The 19267-nt window shown below is 49.1% G+C and overlaps 2 protein-coding genes across 4 annotated transcripts in view; one reads left to right on the top strand and one right to left on the bottom strand.

Moving 5' to 3' along the window:
* nme9 (NME/NM23 family member 9) overlaps positions 1–7716 on the bottom strand; it is a 99174-nt gene extending 91458 nt beyond the window's left edge. For all 3 annotated transcript variants that reach the window (XM_038788251.1, XM_038788246.1, XM_038788239.1), the window contains exon 1: positions 7637–7716. The gene's annotated coding sequence lies outside the window, so the exon portion shown is untranslated. The remainder of the gene's footprint in view (positions 1–7636) is intronic.
* A 6134-nt stretch (positions 7717–13850) lies between these two features.
* Positions 13851–19267, top strand: part of vps8 (VPS8 subunit of CORVET complex) — a 787508-nt gene continuing 782091 nt past the window's right edge. The window contains 1 exon segment of the mRNA XM_038788252.1: positions 13851–14007. Within this exon segment, the coding sequence (XP_038644180.1) occupies positions 13936–14007 (72 nt within the window). The 5' untranslated portion in view covers positions 13851–13935.

Here is a 19267-nt window from a genome sequence, read left to right on the forward strand (position 1 = left end):
GGTATCTAATGTAACCCCACTTTTAAAAAAGGAGGGAGAGAAAACGGGGAATTATAGACCGGTTAGCCTGACATCATTGGTGGGGAAAATGTTGGAGTCAATTATTAAGGATGAAATAACTGAGTATTTGGAAAGCGGGGACAGGATCGGTCCAAGTCAGCATGGATTCCCTAAAGGGAAATCATGCTTGACAAATCTTCTGGATTTTTTTGAGGATGTGACCAGTAGAGTGGACGAAGGTGAACCAGTGGGTGTTGTGTATCTGGACTATCAAAGATCCCATACAGGAGATTAGAGACCAAAATTAAAGCTCATGGTATTGGGGGTAATGTATTGACGTGGATAGAGAACTGGTTGGCAGACAGAAAGCAGAAGATGGGAATAATTTTTTTCAGAATGGCAAACAACAAGTGGGGTACTGCAGGGTTCACTGCTGGGACCCCAGCTGTTCAAATATACATTCATGATTTGGACGAAGGAATTGCATGCAATATCTCCAAATTTGCAGACAACACTAAGCTGGGTGACAGCATGTGCTGTGAGGAGGATGCAAAAGAACAACAAGAACAAAGAACAAAGGAAATTACAGCACAGGAACAGGCACTTCGGCCCACCCAGCCTGCGCCGATCCAGATGCTTTATCTAAACCTGTCTCCTATTTTCCAAGGTCTACTTCCCTCTGTTCCCGCCCATTCATATACCCGTCTAGATGCATCTTAAATGATGCTATCATGCCCGCCTCTACCACCTCCGCTGGTAAAGCGTTCCAGGCACCCACCACCATCTGCGTTAAAAACTTTCCACGCACATCTCCCTTAAACTTTCCCCCTCTCACTTTGAAATCGTGACCCCTTGTAACTGACACCCCCACTCTTGGAAAAAGCTTGTTGCTATCCACCCTGTCCATACCTCTCATAATTTTGGAGACCTCAATCAGGCCCCCCCTCAACCTCCGTCTTTCCAATGAAAACAATCCTAATCTACTCACCCTTTCTTCATAGCTAGCCCCCTCCATACCAGGCAACATCCTGGTGAAGCTCCTCTGCACCCTCTCCAAAGCATCCACATCCTTCTGGTGATGTGGCAACCAGAACTGCACGCAGTATTCCAAATGTGGCCTAACCAAAGTCCTATACAACTGTAACATGACCTGCTGACTCTTGTACTCAATACCCCGTCCGATAAAGGCAAGCATGCTGTATGCCTTCTTGACCACTCTATCAACCTGCGTTGCCACCTTCAGGGTACAATGGACCTGAACTCCCAGATCTCTCTGTACATCAATTTTCCCCAGGACCTTCCATTGACCATGTAGTCCGCTCTTGAATTTGATCTTCCAAAATGCATCACCGCGCATTTGCCTGGATTGAACTCCATCTGCCATTTCTCTGCCCAACTCTCCAATCTATCTATATTTTGTTGTATTCTCTGACAGTCCTCCTCGCTATCTGCAACTCCACCAATCTTTGTATCATCTGCAAACTTGCTAATCAGACCACCTATACCTTCCTCCAGGTCATTTATGTAGATCACAAACAACAGTGGTCCAAGCACGGATCCCTGTGGAACACCACTAGTCACCCTTCTCCATTTTGAGACACTCCCTTCCACCACTACTCTCTGTCTCCTGTTACCCAGCCAGTTCTTTATCCATCTAGCTAGTACACCCTGAACACCATACGACTTCACTTTTTCCATCAACCTGCCATGGGAAACCTTATCAAACGCCTTACTAAAGTCCATGTATATGACATCTACAGCCCTTCCCTCATCAATTAACTTTGTCACTTCCTCAAAGAATTCTATTAGGTTTGTAAGGCATGACCTTCCCCGCACAAAACCATGCTGCCTATCACTGATAAGTCTATTTTCTTCCATATGTGAATAGATCCTATCCCTCAGTATCTTCTCCAACAGTTTGCCTACCACTGACGTCAAGCTCACAAGTCTATAATTCCCTGGATTTTCCCTGCTAACCTTCTTAAACAAAGGGACAACATTAGCAATTCTCCAGTCCTCCGGGACCTCACCCATGCTCAAGGATGCTGTAAAGATATCTGTTAAGGCCCCAGCTATTTCGACCCTCGCTTCCCTCAGTAACCTGGGATAGATCCCATCCGGTCCTGGGGACTTGTCCACCTTAATGTCTTTTAGAATATCCAAAATTTCCCCCTTCCGTATGATAACTTGACCTAGAGTATTTAAACATCCATCCCTAGCCTCAACATCCGTCTTGTCCCTCTCCTTTGTGAATACCGATGCAAAGTACTCATTAAGAATCTCACCCATTTCCTCTGAGTCCACGCATAAATTCCCTCTTTTGTCTTTGAGTGGGCCAATCCTTTCTCTAGTTACCCTCTTGCTCCTTACATATGAATAAAAGGCTTTGGGAGTTTCCTTAACCCTGTTAGCCAAAGATATTTCATGACCCCTTTTAGCCCTCCTTATTGCGTGTTTGAGATTCGTCCTACTTTCCCGATATTCCTCCAAAGCTTCATCAGTTTTGAGTTGCCTCGATGTTATGAATGCTTCCTTTTTCATCTTAGCTAGTCTCACAATTTCATCCGTCATCCATGGTTCCCTAATCTTGCCATTTCTATCTCTCATTTTCACAGGGACATGTCTGTCCTGCACTCTAATCAACCTTTCCTTAAAAGACTCCCACATTTCAAATGTAGATTTACCCTTAAACAGCTGCTCCCAATCCACATTCCCTAGCTCCTGCCGAATTTTGTTATACTCTGCCTTTCCCCAATTTAGCACTCTTCCTTTCGGACCACTCTTGTCCTTGTCCATGAGTATTCTAAAACTTACGGAATTGTGATCACTATTATAATCACCGACTGAAACATCAACCACCTGGCCGGGATCATTCCCCAATACCAGGTCCAGTATGGCCCCCTCCCGAGTTGGACTATTTACATACTGCTCTAAAAAAACTCTCCTGGATGCTCCTTACAAACTCTGCTCCATCTACACCTCCAACACTACACGAATCCCATTCAATGTTGGGGAAGTTAAAATCTCCCATCACAACCACCATATTGCTCCGACATTTTTCTATAATCTGTCTGCATATTTGTACCTCTACTTCATGCTCACTTTTGGGAGGCCTGTAGTAAAGTCCCAACAATGTTACTGCACCCTTCCTATTTCTTAGCTCCACCCATATTGCCTCAGTGCTCGAATCCTCCATCGTGCCCTCCTTAATCACAGCTGTGATATCATCCCTGACGAGTAATGCAACTCCTCCCCCCTTCTACCTCCCTCTCTATCCCTCCTGAAGCATCTATACCCTAGGATATTCAGTTGCCAGTCCTGCCCTTCCCTTAACCAAGTCTCAGTAATACCAATAACATCATATTCCCAGGTACTGATCCAAGCCCTAAGTCCATCTGCCTTACCTGCTACACTTCTCGCATTAAAACAAATGCACCTCAGACCACCTGTCCCTTTGTGTTCATCAACTCTTCCCTGTCTACTTTTCCCCCTAGTCACATTGAGTTTATTATCTCCTACCTTACTGGCGTTAGTTGCTGCTTCTTTACTGACCTCTAACTTCCTAATCTGGTTCCCATCCCCCTGCCACATTAGTTTAAAACCTCCCCAACAGTGTTAGCAAAAGCACCCCCTAGGACATTGGTTCCAGTCCTGCCCAGGTGTAGACCATCCGGTTTGTAATGGCCCCACCGCCCCCAGAACTGGTTCCAATGTCCCAAAAATCTGAAGCCCTCCCTCCTGCACCATCTCTCAAGCCACATATTCATTCTGACTATTCTTGAGTTTCTACTCTGACTGTCCCGTGGCACTGGTAGCAATCCTGAGATTACTACCTGTGAGGTCCTACTTTTTAACTTATTGCCTAACTCCCTAAATTCTGATTGGAGGACCTCATCCCTCTTTTTAACCTATATCGTTGGTGCCTATATGCACCACGACAACTGGCTGTTCACCCTCCCCCTTCAGTATGTCCTGCAGCCGATCGGAGACATCCCTGACCCGAGCACCCGGGAGGCAACATACCATTCGTGAGTCTCGTTTTCGACCACAGAAACGCCTGTCTACTCCCCTTACAATTGAATCCCCTATGACTATAGCCCTGCCAGTCTTTTTCCTGCCCTTCTGTGCAGCAGAGCCAGCCACGGTGCCATGAGCCTGGCTACTACTGCCTTCCTCAGATGAGTATCCAACAGTATCCAAAACGGTATACCTGTTTTGGAGGGAGATGACCGCAGGGGACACCTGCACTGCCTTCCTGCTCTTTCTCTGCTTTTTGGTCACCCATTCCCTATCTCCCTCAGCAATCCTAACCTGCGGTGTGACCAACTCACTGAACGTGCTATCACTCACTGAATGTGGAAGGGCTGCAGGGTGACTTGGACAGGCTGGCTGAGTGGGCAAAGACTTGGCAAATGCAATATAATGTGGGTAAATGTGAGGTTATCCACTTTGGTAGCAAAAGCAGGAAGGCAGATTATTATCTGAAAGGTGGGAGTTTAGGAAAAGGGGAAGTGCAACAAGACCTGGGTGTCATGGTGGAACAGTCGCTGAAGGTTGTCATGCAGGTACAGCAGGCAGTGAACAAAGCTAATGGTATGCTGGCATTCATAGCGAGAGGATTGAATAGAGATGTTTTGCTGCAGTTATAGAAGACCATGGTGAGACCACACCTTGAGTATGTGTGCAGTTATGGTCTCCTAGTTTGAAGAAGCACATTCTTGCCATTGAGGGTGTCCAGCGAAGGTTCACCAGACTAATTCCCGGGATCGTAGGACAGACATATGAAGAAAGACTGGATTGCCTAGGCTTGTACACACCGGAGGTTAGAAGAATGAGAGGGGATCTCATAGAAACATATAAAATCCTGATGGGACTGGACAGGTTGGATGCGGGAAGAATGTTCCCGATGTTGGGGACGTCCAGAACCAGGAGCCGTAGCCTAAGAATAAGGGGTAAGCCATTCAGGACTGAGATGAGGAACTTCTTCTCTCAGAGAGCTGTGAACTTGTGGAATTCTCGACCGCAGAAAGATGTTGGGGACAGTTTGTTGGATATATTCAAGAGGGAGCTGGACGTTCCATTATGGCTAAAGGAATCAAGGGGTATGGAGAGAAAGCGGGAGTGGGATACTGAATTTGCATGATCGGCCATGATCATATTGAATGGTGGTGCAGGCTCAAAGGGCCGAATGGTTTACTCCTGCACCTATTTTCTATGTTTCTATATATTTACTTTCTAAATTCCAGACACATCCACATCAAATGGATTGTACACATGGAGAGAATGTGTCTTGGTTCCAGATATGAATTCACAATTGAAAGCATTTTGTTAGGCAGCACGGTAGCATGGTGGTTGGCATAAATGCTTCACAGCTCCAGGGTCCCAGGTTCGATTCCCGGCTGGGTCACTGTCTGTGCGGAGTCTGCACGTCCTCCCCGTGTGTGCGTGGGTTTCCTCCGGGTGCTCCGGTTTCCTCCCACAGTCCAAAGATGTGCGGGTTAAGTGGATTGGCCATGCTAAATTGCCCGTAGTGTCCTAAAAAGTAAGGTTATGGGGGGGTTGTTGGGTTACGGGTATAGGGTGGATACGTGGGTTTGAGTAGGGTGATCATTGCTCGGCACAACATCGAGGGCCGAAGGGCCTGTTCTGTGCTGTACTGTTCTATGTTCTATGTTAAGTATTTCTGTGAGACTGTTGTGATGTTTAGAAGATTTTAGGAAATTGGATTATAAATGTAGTGGATAATTTAAGGGTTAAAAGCCTGCGTGTTGAATGGGGAAGTCCCTTGAGAGTTAATGATTTTCAGCCTTAAGTGATACTTTTTTTTCATCTTGAAGAATGATGTCAGTGTTGGGTGGGGGTCAGAGACAGCGGGTCATTTTGAAAGCTTTAGAGGTTTGTGTTTTTTGGAGAAAACTGGAAGTTAGTAAGCTCTGATTGGAAAACCCTTGTGTGACCGCAAGAGATGCCATTTTCTTTCACAGAGAGATAGCTTAAACAGTGACAATAGTTAAAAATAGTTGTCAAGGAAAAGGCTGTAACAACTCAAGCGAAGCAGTCATTTGAAGATTTGAAGTCAAGCAGGGTGAGTGGGCTTGGGATGGGTGTGACATCATGATGAGGGGGGCCCAGAAATGAAGGTGAGTGAGGGGCTCACAGTGTAAATCTGCCTCTGGTTACGAGCATGCCATGAGTAAAGTTCTTGCTGCATGCCCAGTAATGTCTTGCTTTGTATATGACAATCGATAATGGGGAAGAATCCTAACCAGTGACAGTATTACAATTCCATCAAATTTCTACAGTGCAGAAGGAGGCCATTCGGCCCATTGAGTCGACACTGACCCTCCGAAAGAGCACACTGGCCCGTCTATCCCCATAACCCAACCCAACCTACACATCTTTGGACATTAAGGGTCAATTTACATTGGTTTCCGAACAGGCGCCGTAGTGTGACAACAAGGGGATTTTCACAGTGACTTCATTGCAGTGTTAATGTAAGCCTACTTGTGACACTAATAAAGATTATTATTATTATTATTATTATTATGGCCAATCCATCTCACCTGCACATCTTTGGACTACGGACGGAAACAGAGCACCTGGCATAAACCCACGCAGACACGGGCAGAACGTGCAAACTCCAGTCACCCCAGGCCAGAATTGAATCCAGATCCCTGGCGCTGTGACGCAGCAGTGCTGATCACTATGCCACTATACTTCCTCTAGTCTCCCCTATGTAGAGGAGACTGCATTGTGGAATAGCCGAAATTGAAGGAGGTACATGTGAAACGCTGCTTTGCCTGAAAGGATTGTTTTGGGCCTTGTACAATGCGGAGGGAGGAGGTAAAGGGGCAGGTGTGGCACCTTCTTCGATTACAAGATGAGGTGTCACAGGAAGGGGATGGAGAGTTGGGTGAACTGGGAGAATGGACCAGGGTGTTACAGAGGGAGTGGTTCCTGCAGAAGGCAAGGACTCAATCACTCTAGTGTGATATCTGCCCCCTACCCTCTCACCACAACAACTGCCTGCCATCGGGAGATGCTTGCTTTGCGAGAATAGCTTCTTCACAGCAGTGTGCCTGGGATTTAATGATTTCAGCAGAGTATGAGAAATTGTGCCAGATTACTGCTGAGGGACCATTTTAACAGTGTTTAAAATGTTCTGAACCTTCACAACTATTAAGAATGTTACATAACAGTTCCACTTTAGTAACAATGTACTAAATTCATCTTTAAACCACAAGGAAATGAACTGAAAAACTGAAACATTGTGGCTGGGACACAAACAATTGTCTCAATTATTGTTTTACTCAATTTATATTTAATGCAGAAATCCCAGTTTTTGTAATCTCTTATCCATTAGCACACATAACTATGATATTCTGGGATAAAGATCCCAACCAAAAAAAATTGGACTTGTAAACTCACTGGATCATGTTGTCAACTGGTTTTATAATTCCGACAATTCAAAGGCACTTTTGTCCGAACTATAAATAAAGTATTAGAGTATTATTGTGGACTGCAAGCCGGGACCAGGTAAAGGACACAAAGCGAACTAGGTGAGTATTTCCCAGAGTTGCACTCTATTCGGAACCGCATTAAGAAGGCTATTTATATGGTTCTATTTTTTGAGTACCTGTTTTCTGGAAGTGCAGTTCGTCGAGTTGCAGTGTCGAGGGATTTGAGTCTTGCTCTGCACCGGGTTCCCAGGAAACGCACAGTTTCACAGAGGGAGATGTAAACAGTTGAGTGTTGCCTAGGTTTCCTGGCATGTGACCAGGCTGATCAGTCAGTGAAACGCTATTTGCATCTTCATAGAATCTGGTGAGACAGTGCTCAGGAATCTTTGCAAAAACAAAGTACTGCCTATGCTGGAAAACTGAATTGTAGATTATTTGCAGTGCTTTATGTGACTATTATATGTAGCACGATGAATATTGGGAGTTTTAATATTTTTTTCCAGACGAATCCTGATAAACTTTCTGACAGATACAACAAACTAAAATAAAACATAATTGTAGCGAAGCAATCATTTTTTTCTCTCACATCTTTCCTTCCTGAAGATGCTGGGTCCCCAGGGAACTTGTACAATTGTATCATCTTTACCAACATTGGTACAGAGCCCTTATCAACCAAAAATGATCTAACCGTATTGGTTGAAGTAAAAGACGCGCCAGAATTTTAAAAATAATATTCAGGAAAAAGTATTTCACTGCATATAGATATTTGATATTAACATTTCAAATAATATACATTTTAAACAATTCAGTGCATATATATTTGATATTTACATTCCAAACATCACAATGTATATCGATATTTGATATTTGCATTTCAAATATTTCAGTGCAAAAGATCTTTACATTTCAAATAATTCAGTGCATAAATATTTGATATTTTACATTCCAAACATTTAAATATGTATAGATAATTGATATTTGCATTTCAAATATTTCAGTGCATACAGATATTTACATTTCAAATAATTCAGTGCATATAGATATTTGATATTACATTTCAAATTACATTCAGTGCACAAATTTTCAAATTACAAACAACCAAAAAAATCCTTTTTATTGTCACACTCAATATCACTGGTGTAAAGTAAACTCACTTTCTACAAATTGTACATCACCTCAGCGCATAATAAAAATCTTTATTGTCACAAGTAGGCTTACATTGCAATGAAGTTACCGTGAAATGCCCCGAGTCGCCACATTCCACGCCTGTTCAGGTACACAGAGGCAGAATTCAAAATGTCCAAATTACCTAACAGCATGTCTTTCGGGACAGTAGCATTGTGGGTAGCACAATCGCTTCACAGCTCCAGGGTCCCAGGTTTGATTCTGGCTTGGGCCACTGTCTGTGCGGAGTCTGCACATCCTCCCCGTGTGTGTGTGGGTTTTCTCCGGGTGCTCCGGTTTCCTCCCACAGTCCAAAGATGTGCAGGTTAGGTGGATTGGCCATGATAAATTGCCCTTAGTGTCCAAAATTGCCCTTAGTGTTGGGTTGGGTTACTGGGTTATGGGGATAGGGGGAGGTGTTAACCTTGGGTAGGGTGCTCTTTCCAAGAGCCGGTGCAGACTCGATGGGCCAAATGGCCTCCTTCTGCACTTTAGATTGTCTGTAAATTCTCTCTGAAACCAGAACACTCAGTGGAAACCCACGCAGACACAGGGAGAACGTCGCACAGACAGTGGCTCAAGCTGGGAATCGGACCTGGGACCCTGATACTGTGAGGCAGCAGTGCTCACCACTGTGCAACTGCGCCTGGTGCTGCTTTTCTCTTAAAGAGCCACAAAGGCATCAGTTCTTCTGCTGTCAGAACAACAGTGTAGTTGGTCTTTTCAAGGCTCGGCATTTTTAATTGGCAGATGGTGCCTAACTTGCTGATTTTCTATTTTTATTTCAGAGTTCCAGTATTAGGGTTTTTATTGGTATCACAGCATAGAAGGAGGCCATTTGGCCCATCGAGTCCGCACTAGCTCTCTAAATGAGCATCATCACTTAGTGCCATTCCCCTACCTTTTCCCCATACCCCTGCATATTGTTTGTATTCAAATAACTATCTAATGGCCTCTTGAATGCCTCGATTGAACCTGCCTCCACAAAACTTCCAGACAGTGCATTCCAGACCCCAATCACTGGCTGTGTGAAAAAGTTTTTTCTCACATCACATTTGCTTCTATTGCAAATCACTTTAAAATCTATGCCCTCTCATTCTTGAATTGTTTTAAAACCTTTCGTGCCCACAATCTTGTTCAACGGAACATCAAAAGTTAAACGAATTTCCTCTGTATTGCTTAATTATCCAAGCTCAAAACAGAGCACCTGGAGGAAGTTCTGAGACAATTTTCTGATGCAGGTGTCGACTCAAACAAGAAAAATGTGTGTTCCAGGCAGGCAAATTGGTCTATTTAGGGTACCCAGTCGATAATAAAGGCCTACACCCGGGAAGGAAAAGGTTAAGGCCATCAAAGAGGCACCGACTCCGCTAAATATGACAGAATTAAAATATTTCCTCAGTTTCATAAACTACTATGGGAAATTTATCCCAAACTACTTTAGGAAATTTATCTCAAGCTTGGCCATTTTATAATAATAATCTTTATTGTCAAAAGTAGGCTTACATTAACACTGCAATGAAGTAACCATGTAAATCCCCTAGTCGCCACATTCCGGTGCCTGTTCGGATACATAGAGGGAGAATTGAGACTGTCCAAATGACCTAACAGCACATCTTTTGGACTTGTGGGAGGAAACTATTGCACCCAAAGGAAACCCACATAGACATGGGGAGAACGTGTGTCTCCTCACAGATAGTGGCCTAGGCTGGGAATCGAACCTGGGACCCTAGCACTGTGAAGCAGCAGTGCTAACCACTGTGTTACCATGCAACCCTATGTCATCTTTGTACACACTGTTAATAAAACACCAGAAGTGGTAATGGCAGGCACTGCAGGATGAAGTCTTCTCGAAGTTGAAGTGGCAGTTACTATGAAGAAAGGCTAGATAAGCTCCGGTTGTTTTCTTTGGAGCAGAGGAGGCTGAGACGGGAACTGATTGAGGTGTAAAAGATTATGAGGGGCATGGACAGCATGTATAGATAGCAGTTGTTCCCCTTAGTTGAAGGGTCAATAATAAGGGGGCATAATTTTACGGTGAACAGCAGGAGGTTTAGACGCGATTTAAGAAAATAAATTTTCACCTAGAGGGTGGTGGGAATCTGGAATGCACTGCCTGGGAGGGTAGGTAAGGCAGGAAACCTCACAATAAAAAGCAATTTGATGAGCACTTGAAATATCATAACATTCAAGCCTATTGGTCGAGTGCTGGGAAGTGGGATTAGTGTAGATTAGAGTATTTTTTTTGTTGAAGCAGGCTTGAATGGCCAAAAGGCTTCTTCTGTACTGTATGATTCTATGGTTCTATGATTCTACATCCTGGTTCATTATGATTTCAAGAGAGAACTGGTATTAACATGTTAAGCCTCTCCATATGGAGTAGGGCAGCCTTTTCAGCACATGCATCCAGAACCTTAGTTGATGCAGGAAGACACTATTTTCAGAATGAAAAGGAAGGATTGGCTATTAATTTTGGGGTGAAGAAATTCCACACATACATCTCACAATTGTTACAGACTATAAACCCCAACTGGGCCTTCTAAAGTGGATAAAGTGATTTCCCCCATCTGCTCGGCTTGGATTCAACATTGGGCATTATATTTAGTGGCCTACGAATACTCTTTTGAACACTATCCAGGAACGCAAATTGCCAACGCGGATGCCATGAGTCACCTTCCACTGCCCACAAGCTTGCCCCCTCTATTGACTTTGGAAGAAGTCATCACAACCTTGAACTTCCTGGATTACTTGCCAGTATTAGTGAGGCAGATTCAAGTGTGGACCCAGAAGGATCCTACACTGGCAAAATTGCCCCATATGATTCTCAGTGGCAGAATCCGAGGACACCCCACAGATGGCATGAAGCCCTTCTTCACTAAGTGACAAGAGCTGAGTATAGAAGATGGAATCATCTTGTGGGTAGCCAAAATAGTCCCCGCCCAGGTTGGCAGTCAATTCTGACGGAATTGCACAATGGACATTTCAGGGTATCCAAAATAAAAATGTTTGCAAGGAGCTATGTCTGGTGGCTCTGGCCCAATACAGACATTGAGAATCTGGTGAAGTAGTGCACATTGTGCCAGGAGAGAGCTCCCACCTTCGGCCTCTTTGCACACATGAGAGTGGGCAGGAAGACCATGGGTACGGGCGCATGTGGACTTAGCTGACATGTTCCTGGGATCAATGTTCCAAATTATAGTATGTCCTCCACGACTTCTCATCCAACAATCAAAAAACTCTAGCAAAGTTTCTGTACCAATGGAATACAAGAGGTCCTCCTATCTGATAATGGTACTCCCTTTACCAGTGGACATTTTCAGGCATTCATGAAGTTGAACGGCATTATACACATCCGAACGGTGCTGTATGATCCATTGTCCAATAGCCTGGCTGAATGGACAGTTCAACAATTCAAAACCAGAATGAAGAAACAGCCTGCTGGTTCCCTGGATATGAAACTGGCCTTCTTTGGTTCCTCTTTGATTATAGAACCACACTGCACAGGACAACAGGAATCACACCAGCAGAATTGTTAATGGCACAACAACTGCGCACCAGGCCCAGCCTGCTATTTACCAACTTGGGGAGGGGGGAGGGGGGGGGGGGGGGAGAGAGAGAGAGAGAGAGAGAGAGAGAGAGAGAGAGTCAAAGCAAGTGACCCAAAAAAGGAATTATGACATCAGAAGACCTGTAAGGATCTTCAGAACTGGAGATGCCATCTATGTGCAGAACTTTCAAGCTGGTTGCCAATGGATCAGAGGAATCGTGCTGGAAAAGATTAATCTAGTTTCTTCCAAAGTCAAAGTCCAAGGGAAGGCCATGAAAAAACACTTGGACCTCATGAGGAACAGGAAACCCACTGCAATGGAGCTGATTTCAGCAGAGACGACAACCTTGATGTCTGTTGTGACTACCTCTGGCAAGGGGCCTCAGCCTATGGAAGAGGCATTCCCCTAGGCGATGAAGAGTCGAAGTCCGAAATGGTGACTGAGGAGATCGATCCTCTGCATGAAGTCAGCATCGAAGACGAGCCTCTGTCTGAGGTCCTTCGATGCTCAATAAGGAAGTAATGATACTTGTCCGCTTCATGCCCCCGATTCAGCTCCACCTGCTGCTGACTTGAAGCCTCGTGCCAATCGACGAAAGAGGCGAATTATGTAATGTTGCAGAAATCACTACTGGTTAACAAAAATGGAAATTAGTCATGATGACCATGCCGGGACCTCGGAGGTGAGGATAGCTCCTTAGTCGTGCGGGACAGGGATGGGCAGTGCCCTGGCACAGACCCTCAACAGTGCCAGGTTGGCACTGCAAGGTTGGCACTGCCAGGATTCCCAGGGACGGGCCATGGGCATGGCCTCGAGGGAACACCATGGGAGGGCCACATTATGTGAGGATGCCAGCGATGGTGATGTTGTGATGGGGGGAATGATGCCCTGCTGTTGAAGAGGTTGGCAGGGGAAGATATCTTGGTCAGAGATAATGGGGGGAGGGGATGCTGAGGCACCCTGATGCCTGCATGCTTTGTGGGGGGTGGGGTTGGGCGAAGGGACCCGACCATTGAGTGGTGGGGGAGGAGGTTAACCCATTTTACTGGAGGTTCCCCTTGTCTGCCGGGGTTCAAAATGTCTGGGTGGGGATAGGAGGGGGTCTTTAACTAGCCTTTGGGATCGGGGCACCCTTTAATAAGGGTGTCCCGATCACTGTGTAGCTGGGCTCCCGGCACTATGAGGCCCCACTATGCCAGAGTGATGGCACTAAACACACTACAGTACCTGCTTTTTTTGGATGAAGTGTCAGATGATCTAGAGCTGGCTGTGTGTCTGGGGAGAAAGACATCAGTTTTCAGTCAGAGCCTGATATTTTGTCTTTTTTTTTTGAAAAGTTGCTGAGTGTGTAGCTGGTGTGACAGGGGGGGACTCAGTCTGGACCCACCCGCACAATCTCAATGTGACAGGGGGAGACTCTCAGTCTGGACCCATCCGCACAATCTCAATGTGACAGGGGGAGACTCTCAGTCTGGACCCTCTGGCACATGACAGGGGGAGACTTTCAGTCTCGACCCTCCTGCACAAGCCCAATGCAGCTTTGCTCAGTTTGAAGTTGTCAATCAGCCCCTGGGACTCCTATTTGCACCATGCGGCTGTTAATTGGCTCTTACGGCTGTCAGTGGCGGTTGCCGTGGTGAAGCCGTGCCTGGTCTGCTGGTGATTGGCGGCCCGCCGGTTACCCGGGCGGGGCGGGTGTCTCGCCGGGCGGGGCCTGACCAGCAGTAGGACCGGCTCGGAGCCTGGGAGCAGGCGGCAGCAGGATGTCGGAATCGCCCGAGACCCAGAGCTTGGCTTCGGCCTCCTCGCAGCTCAATCTGGCCGAGACGGAGGGGGTGAGTAGGAGGCTCCGGGCCCAACTAGAGCCCCAGGTCTCGGGGCCTAGTGATTGCCCTCAGTGACAGGCAGCCTCCCCTCAGTCACAGGCCGGAATGTGCCGGCCTGCCCCGCAGCACCTGCCCCAGTGCTGGTGTGAGTCCAGCTCAGCCTCCTGCTTGGGTTGGGAGGACAGTGGGTGTCAAACAGCCTCCTGTCAACATGAAACTCCCAATGTTTTGACAGCTGACATTGTACCTGCAGCTTGTCTGACTGTGACTTTGTGTATACTCCATCATCACACCCACATCACAGAGCTGTTACAGTGAAGAAGGAGGCCTTTCGGCCCATTGTGCCCACAGTGACTCTCCAAACGAGAATGACTTAGTGCCACCCCCCTGCATTTTCCCCATACCCCTGCACATTGTTTCTATTCAAATAATCATCTAATGCCCTCTTGAATGCCACAATTGAACCTGCTCCACCACACTTCCAGACAGTGCATTCCAGACCCCAACCACTCGCTGTGTGAAAAAGTTTTTCTCATATCACATTTGAAAATCACTTTAAATCTGCCCCTTCGTTCTTGATCCTTTTACGAGCGGGGACAGTTTCTCCCTATCTACTCTGTCCAGACCCCTCATGATTTTAAACATCTCTATCAAATCTCCTTTCAGCCTTCTTTTCTCCAAGGAGAACAGTCCTCAGCTCTCCAATCTATCCATGTAACCGAACTTTCTCAAATCGGGAACCATTCTTGCACACCTCTTCTGCACTCTCTTCAATGCATTCACATCCTTCCCATAGTGTGTGGCACATAGAACTGTCCACAATATTCCAGCTGATGTCTACCTAGTGCCTTGTATAAGTTCTGCATAACCTCCTTGCTCTTGTACTCCATGCCCCTGTCAGGGCTCCAGCACAAAAGTGTCAACTTAAGTTTGTGATCCAACTCATTAACCCCTCTGCCAGCCTCTGCAATTCAGACACAGCATTAAATCTCAGATCTTCTGACATTGCAAAATTCTGAAATCTAATTCTGGCCTCTGCTGCATTCCTGATATTTATCACTCCACCAATGGCGGCCACGAAATATTAAGTTGCCTGGGTCCCAAGGTCTGGAAATCCCTCCATAAACATCTGTGCCTCTCTTCCTCCATTAAGATGCCCTTTAAAACTTCCATTACTAGACAGGGTTGGATGACAGGCCAGCACCACAATTCGGGAAAGATGTGACGCTGTGATAGAAACAGATAATACTGGAAAAACCCATTGGGTCTGGCAGCATCGATGGAGAGGGAGTTCACGTTTCAGGTCCATATGACCGTTCTATAGAGCATTACGAAGCTGTCGTATTTCACATATCCTTGCATTTCCAGCATTGATCCATTTCTTACAGTTTCACTTTGTGTTATTGTGTGTGTACCTGTGCTCACGTGTGCCACCATTCTGTGCAGCTGGTATTTGCATGTCCCGAGGATTGTAACTACTCGAGATGAATTAAAAATTCATGAAGCCTGGTTATAACTCAGAGATTGAGTTAAATCAACGAGGAAAGAGAGATAGAGAATTGAAGGTTCACAGAGGAAACTCAGTAGGTTGGGGATGAAACCCATGGAGACAGGGGGAGAACGTGTAAACTCCACACTGACAGGGCCGGGATTTGAACCCGGGTCTTCAGCGCCGTAGGCAGCAATGCTAACCACTGTGCCACCGTGCTGCTCCTCATCCGAAAGTTGGCACTTAATCTGACAATATGGCATTCCCTCAAAATTACACTAAGTGTTAGCCCTGACTATGGGCTGAAGTCTGCAGTGGGGTTTGAATCTCTGAAGTTGGAGACATGGGGGCAGTTTTATGAAGAATGATATCATGTTGACTTCCCCAAATGTGTCTGGGTGAGAGAGAGCGTGTGTCTGGGTGAGAGAGAGAGCGTGTGTCTGGGTGAGAGAGAGAGCGTGTGTCTGGGTGAGAGAGAGAGCGTGTGTCTGGGTGAGAGAGAGAGCGTGTGTCTGGATGAGAGAGAGCGCGTGTGTCTGGGTGAGAGCGCGTGTGTCTGGGTGAGAGAGAGAGAGCGTGTGTCTGGGTGAGAGAGAGAGAGCGTGTGTCTGGGTGAGAGAGAGAGCGTGTGTCTGGGTGAGAGAGAGCGTGTGTCTGGGTGAGAGAGAGAGCGTGTGTCTGGGTGAGAGAGGTGCGGGTCCGGGTGAGAGAGGTGTGTGTCTGGGTGAGAGAGAGGCGTATGTCTGGGTGAGAGAGAGGTGTGTGTCTGGGTGAGAGAGAGAGCAGGTGTGTGTCTGGGTGAGCGAGCGCGTGTGACTGGGTGAGAGAGAGCGTGTGTCTGGGTGAGGGAGAGAGCGTGTGTCTGGGTGAGAGAGAGAGCGTGTGTCTGGGTGAGAGAGAGAGCGTGTGTCTGGGTGAGAGAGGTGCGGGTCCGGGTGAGAGAGGTGTGTGTCTGGGTGAGAGAGAGGCGTATGTCTGGGTGAGAGAGAGGCGTGTGTCTGGGTGAGAGAGAGAGCAGGTGTGTGTCTGGTGAGCGAGCGCGTGTGACTGGGTGAGAGAGAGCGTGTGTCTGGGTGAGAGAGAGCGTGTGTCTGGGTGAGAGAGAGCGTGTGTCTGGGTGAGAGAGAGCGTGTGTCTGGGTGAGAGAGAGCGTGTGTCTGGGTGAGAGAGAGCGTGTGTCTGGATGAGAGAGAGCGTGTGTCTGGGTGAGAGAGAGCGTGTGTCTGGGTGAGAGAGAGAGCGTGTGTCTGGGTGAGAGAGAGCGTGTGTCTGGGTGAGAGAGAGCGTGTGTCTGGGTGAGAGAGAGCGTGTGTCTGGGTGAGAGAGCGTGTGTCTGGGTGAGAGAGAGCGTGTGTCTGGGTGAGAGAGAGCGTGTGTGGGTGAGAGAGAGCGTGTGTCTGGGTGAGAGAGAGCGTGTGTCTGGGTGAGAGAGAGCGTGTGTCTGGGTGAGAGAGAGCGTGTGTCTGGGTGAGAGAGAGCGTGTGTCTGGGTGAGAGAGAGCGTGTGTCTGGGTGAGAGAGAGCGTGTGTCTGGGTGAGAGAGAGCGTGTGTCTGGGTGAGAGAGAGCGTGTGTCTGGGTGAGAGAGAGCGTGTGTCTGGGTGAGAGAGAGCGTGTGTCTGGGTGAGAGAGAGCGTGTGTCTGGGTGAGAGAGAGCGTGTGTCTGGGTGAGAGAGAGCGTGTGCCTGGGTGAGAGAGAGCGTGTGGGTGAGAGAGAGCGTGTGTCTGGGTGAGAGAGAGCACGTGTGTGTCTGGGTGAGAGAGAGAGCGTGTGTCTGGGTGAGAGAGAGCGTGTGTCTGGGTGAGAGAGAGCGTGTGTCTGGGTGAGAGAGAGCGTGTGTCTGGGTGAGAGAGAGCGTGTGTCTGGGTGAGAGAGAGCGTGTGTCTGGGTGAGAGAGAGCGTGTGTCTGGGTGAGAGAGAGCGTGTGTCTGGGTGAGAGAGAGCGTGTGTCTGGGTGAGAGAGAGCGTGTGTCTGGGTGAGAGAGAGCGTGTGTCTGGGTGAGAGAGAGCGTGTGTCTGGGTGAGAGAGAGCGTGTGTCTGGGTGAGAGAGAGCGTGTGTCTGGGTGAGAGAGAGCGTGTGTCTGGGTGAGAGAGAGCGTGTGTCTGGGTGAGAGAGAGCACGTGTGTGTCTGGGTGAGAGAGAACGTGTGTCCGGTTCAGGGAGCTGTGTGCACGGGTGAGGGAGGTATGTGCCCGGGTGAGGGAGGTGTGTGCCCGGGTGAGGGAGGTGTGTGCCCGGGTGAGGGAGGTGTGTGCCCGGGTGAGGGAGGTGTGTGCCCGGGTGAGGGAGGTGTGTGCCCGGGTGAGGGAGGTGTGTGCCCGGGTGAGGGAGGTGTGTGCCCGGGTGAGGGAGGTGTGTGCCCGGGTGAGGGAGGTGTGTGCCCGGGTGAGGGAGGTGTGTGCCCGGGTGAGGGAGGTGTGTGCCCGGGTGAGGGAGGTGTGTGCCCGGTGAGGGAGGTGTGTGCCCGGGTGAGGGAGGTGTGTGCCCGGGTGAGGGAGGTGTGTGCCCGGGTGAGGGAGGTGTGTGCCCGGGTGAGGGAGGTGTGTGCCCGGGTGAGGGAGGTGTGTGCCCGGGTGAGGGAGGTGTGTGCCCGGGTGAGGGAGGTGTGTGCCCGGGTGAGGGAGGTGTGTGCCCGGGTGGAGGGAGGTGTGTGCCCGGGTGAGGGGAGGTGTGTGCCCGGGTGAGGGAGGTGTGTGCCCGGGTGAGGGAGGTGTGTGCCCGGGTGAGGGAGGTGTGTGCCCGGGTGAGGGAGTGTGTGCCCGGGTGAGGGAGGTGTGTGCCGGGTGAGGGAGGTGTGTGCCCGGGTGAGGGAGGTGTGTGCCCGGTGAGGAGGTGTGTGCCCGGGTGAGGGAGGTGTGTGCCGGGTGAGGGAGGTGGTGTGCCCGGGTGAGGGAGGTGTGTGCCCGGGTGAGGGAGGTGTGTGCCCGGGTGAGGGAGGTGTGTGCCCGGTGAGGGAGGTGTGTGCCCGGTTGAGGGAGGTGTGTGCCCGGTTGAGGGAGGTGTGTGCCCGGTTGAGGGAGGTGTGTGCCCGGTTTGAGGGAGGTGTGTGCCCGGTTGAGGGAGGTGTGTGCCCGGTTGAGGGAGGTGTGTGCCCGGTTGAGGGAGGTGTGTGCCCGGTTGAGGGAGGTGTGTGCCCGTTGAGGGAGGTGTGTGCCCGGTTGAGGGAGGTGTGTGCCCGGTTGAGGGAGGTGTGTGCCCGGTTGAGGGAGGTGTGTGCCCGGTTGAGGGAGGTGTGTGCCCGGTTGAGGGAGGTGTGTGCCCGGTTGAGGGAGGTGTGTGCCCGGTTGAGGGAGGTGTGTGCCCGGTTGAGGGAGGTGTGTGCCCGGTTTGAGGGAGGTGTGTGCCCGGTTGAGGGAGGTGTGTGCCCGGTTGAGGGAGGTGTGTGCCCGGTTGAGGGAGGTGTGTGCCCGGTTGAGGGAGGTGTGTGCCCGGTTGAGGGAGGTGTGTGCCCGGGTGAGGGAGGTGTGTGCCCGGGTGAGGGAGGTGTGTGCCCGGGTGAGGGAGGTGTGTGCCCGGGTGAGGGAGGTGTGTGCCCGGGTGAGGGAGGTGTGTGCCCGGGTGAGGGAGGTGTGTGCCCGGGTGAGGGAGGTGTGTGCCCGGGTGAGGGAGGTGTGTGCCCGGGTGAGGGAGGTGTGTGCCCGGGTGAGGGAGGTGTGTGCCCGGGTGAGGGAGGTGTGTGCCCGGGTGAGGGAGGTGTGTGCCCGGGTGAGGGAGGTGTGTGCCCGGGTGAGGGCAGGTGTGTGCCCGGGTGAGGCAGGTGTGTGCCCGGGTGAGGCAGG

Source organism: Scyliorhinus canicula, chromosome 2, assembly GCF_902713615.1.
Source record: "Scyliorhinus canicula chromosome 2, sScyCan1.1, whole genome shotgun sequence".
NCBI classification, from domain to species: Eukaryota; Metazoa; Chordata; class Chondrichthyes; order Carcharhiniformes; family Scyliorhinidae; genus Scyliorhinus; species Scyliorhinus canicula.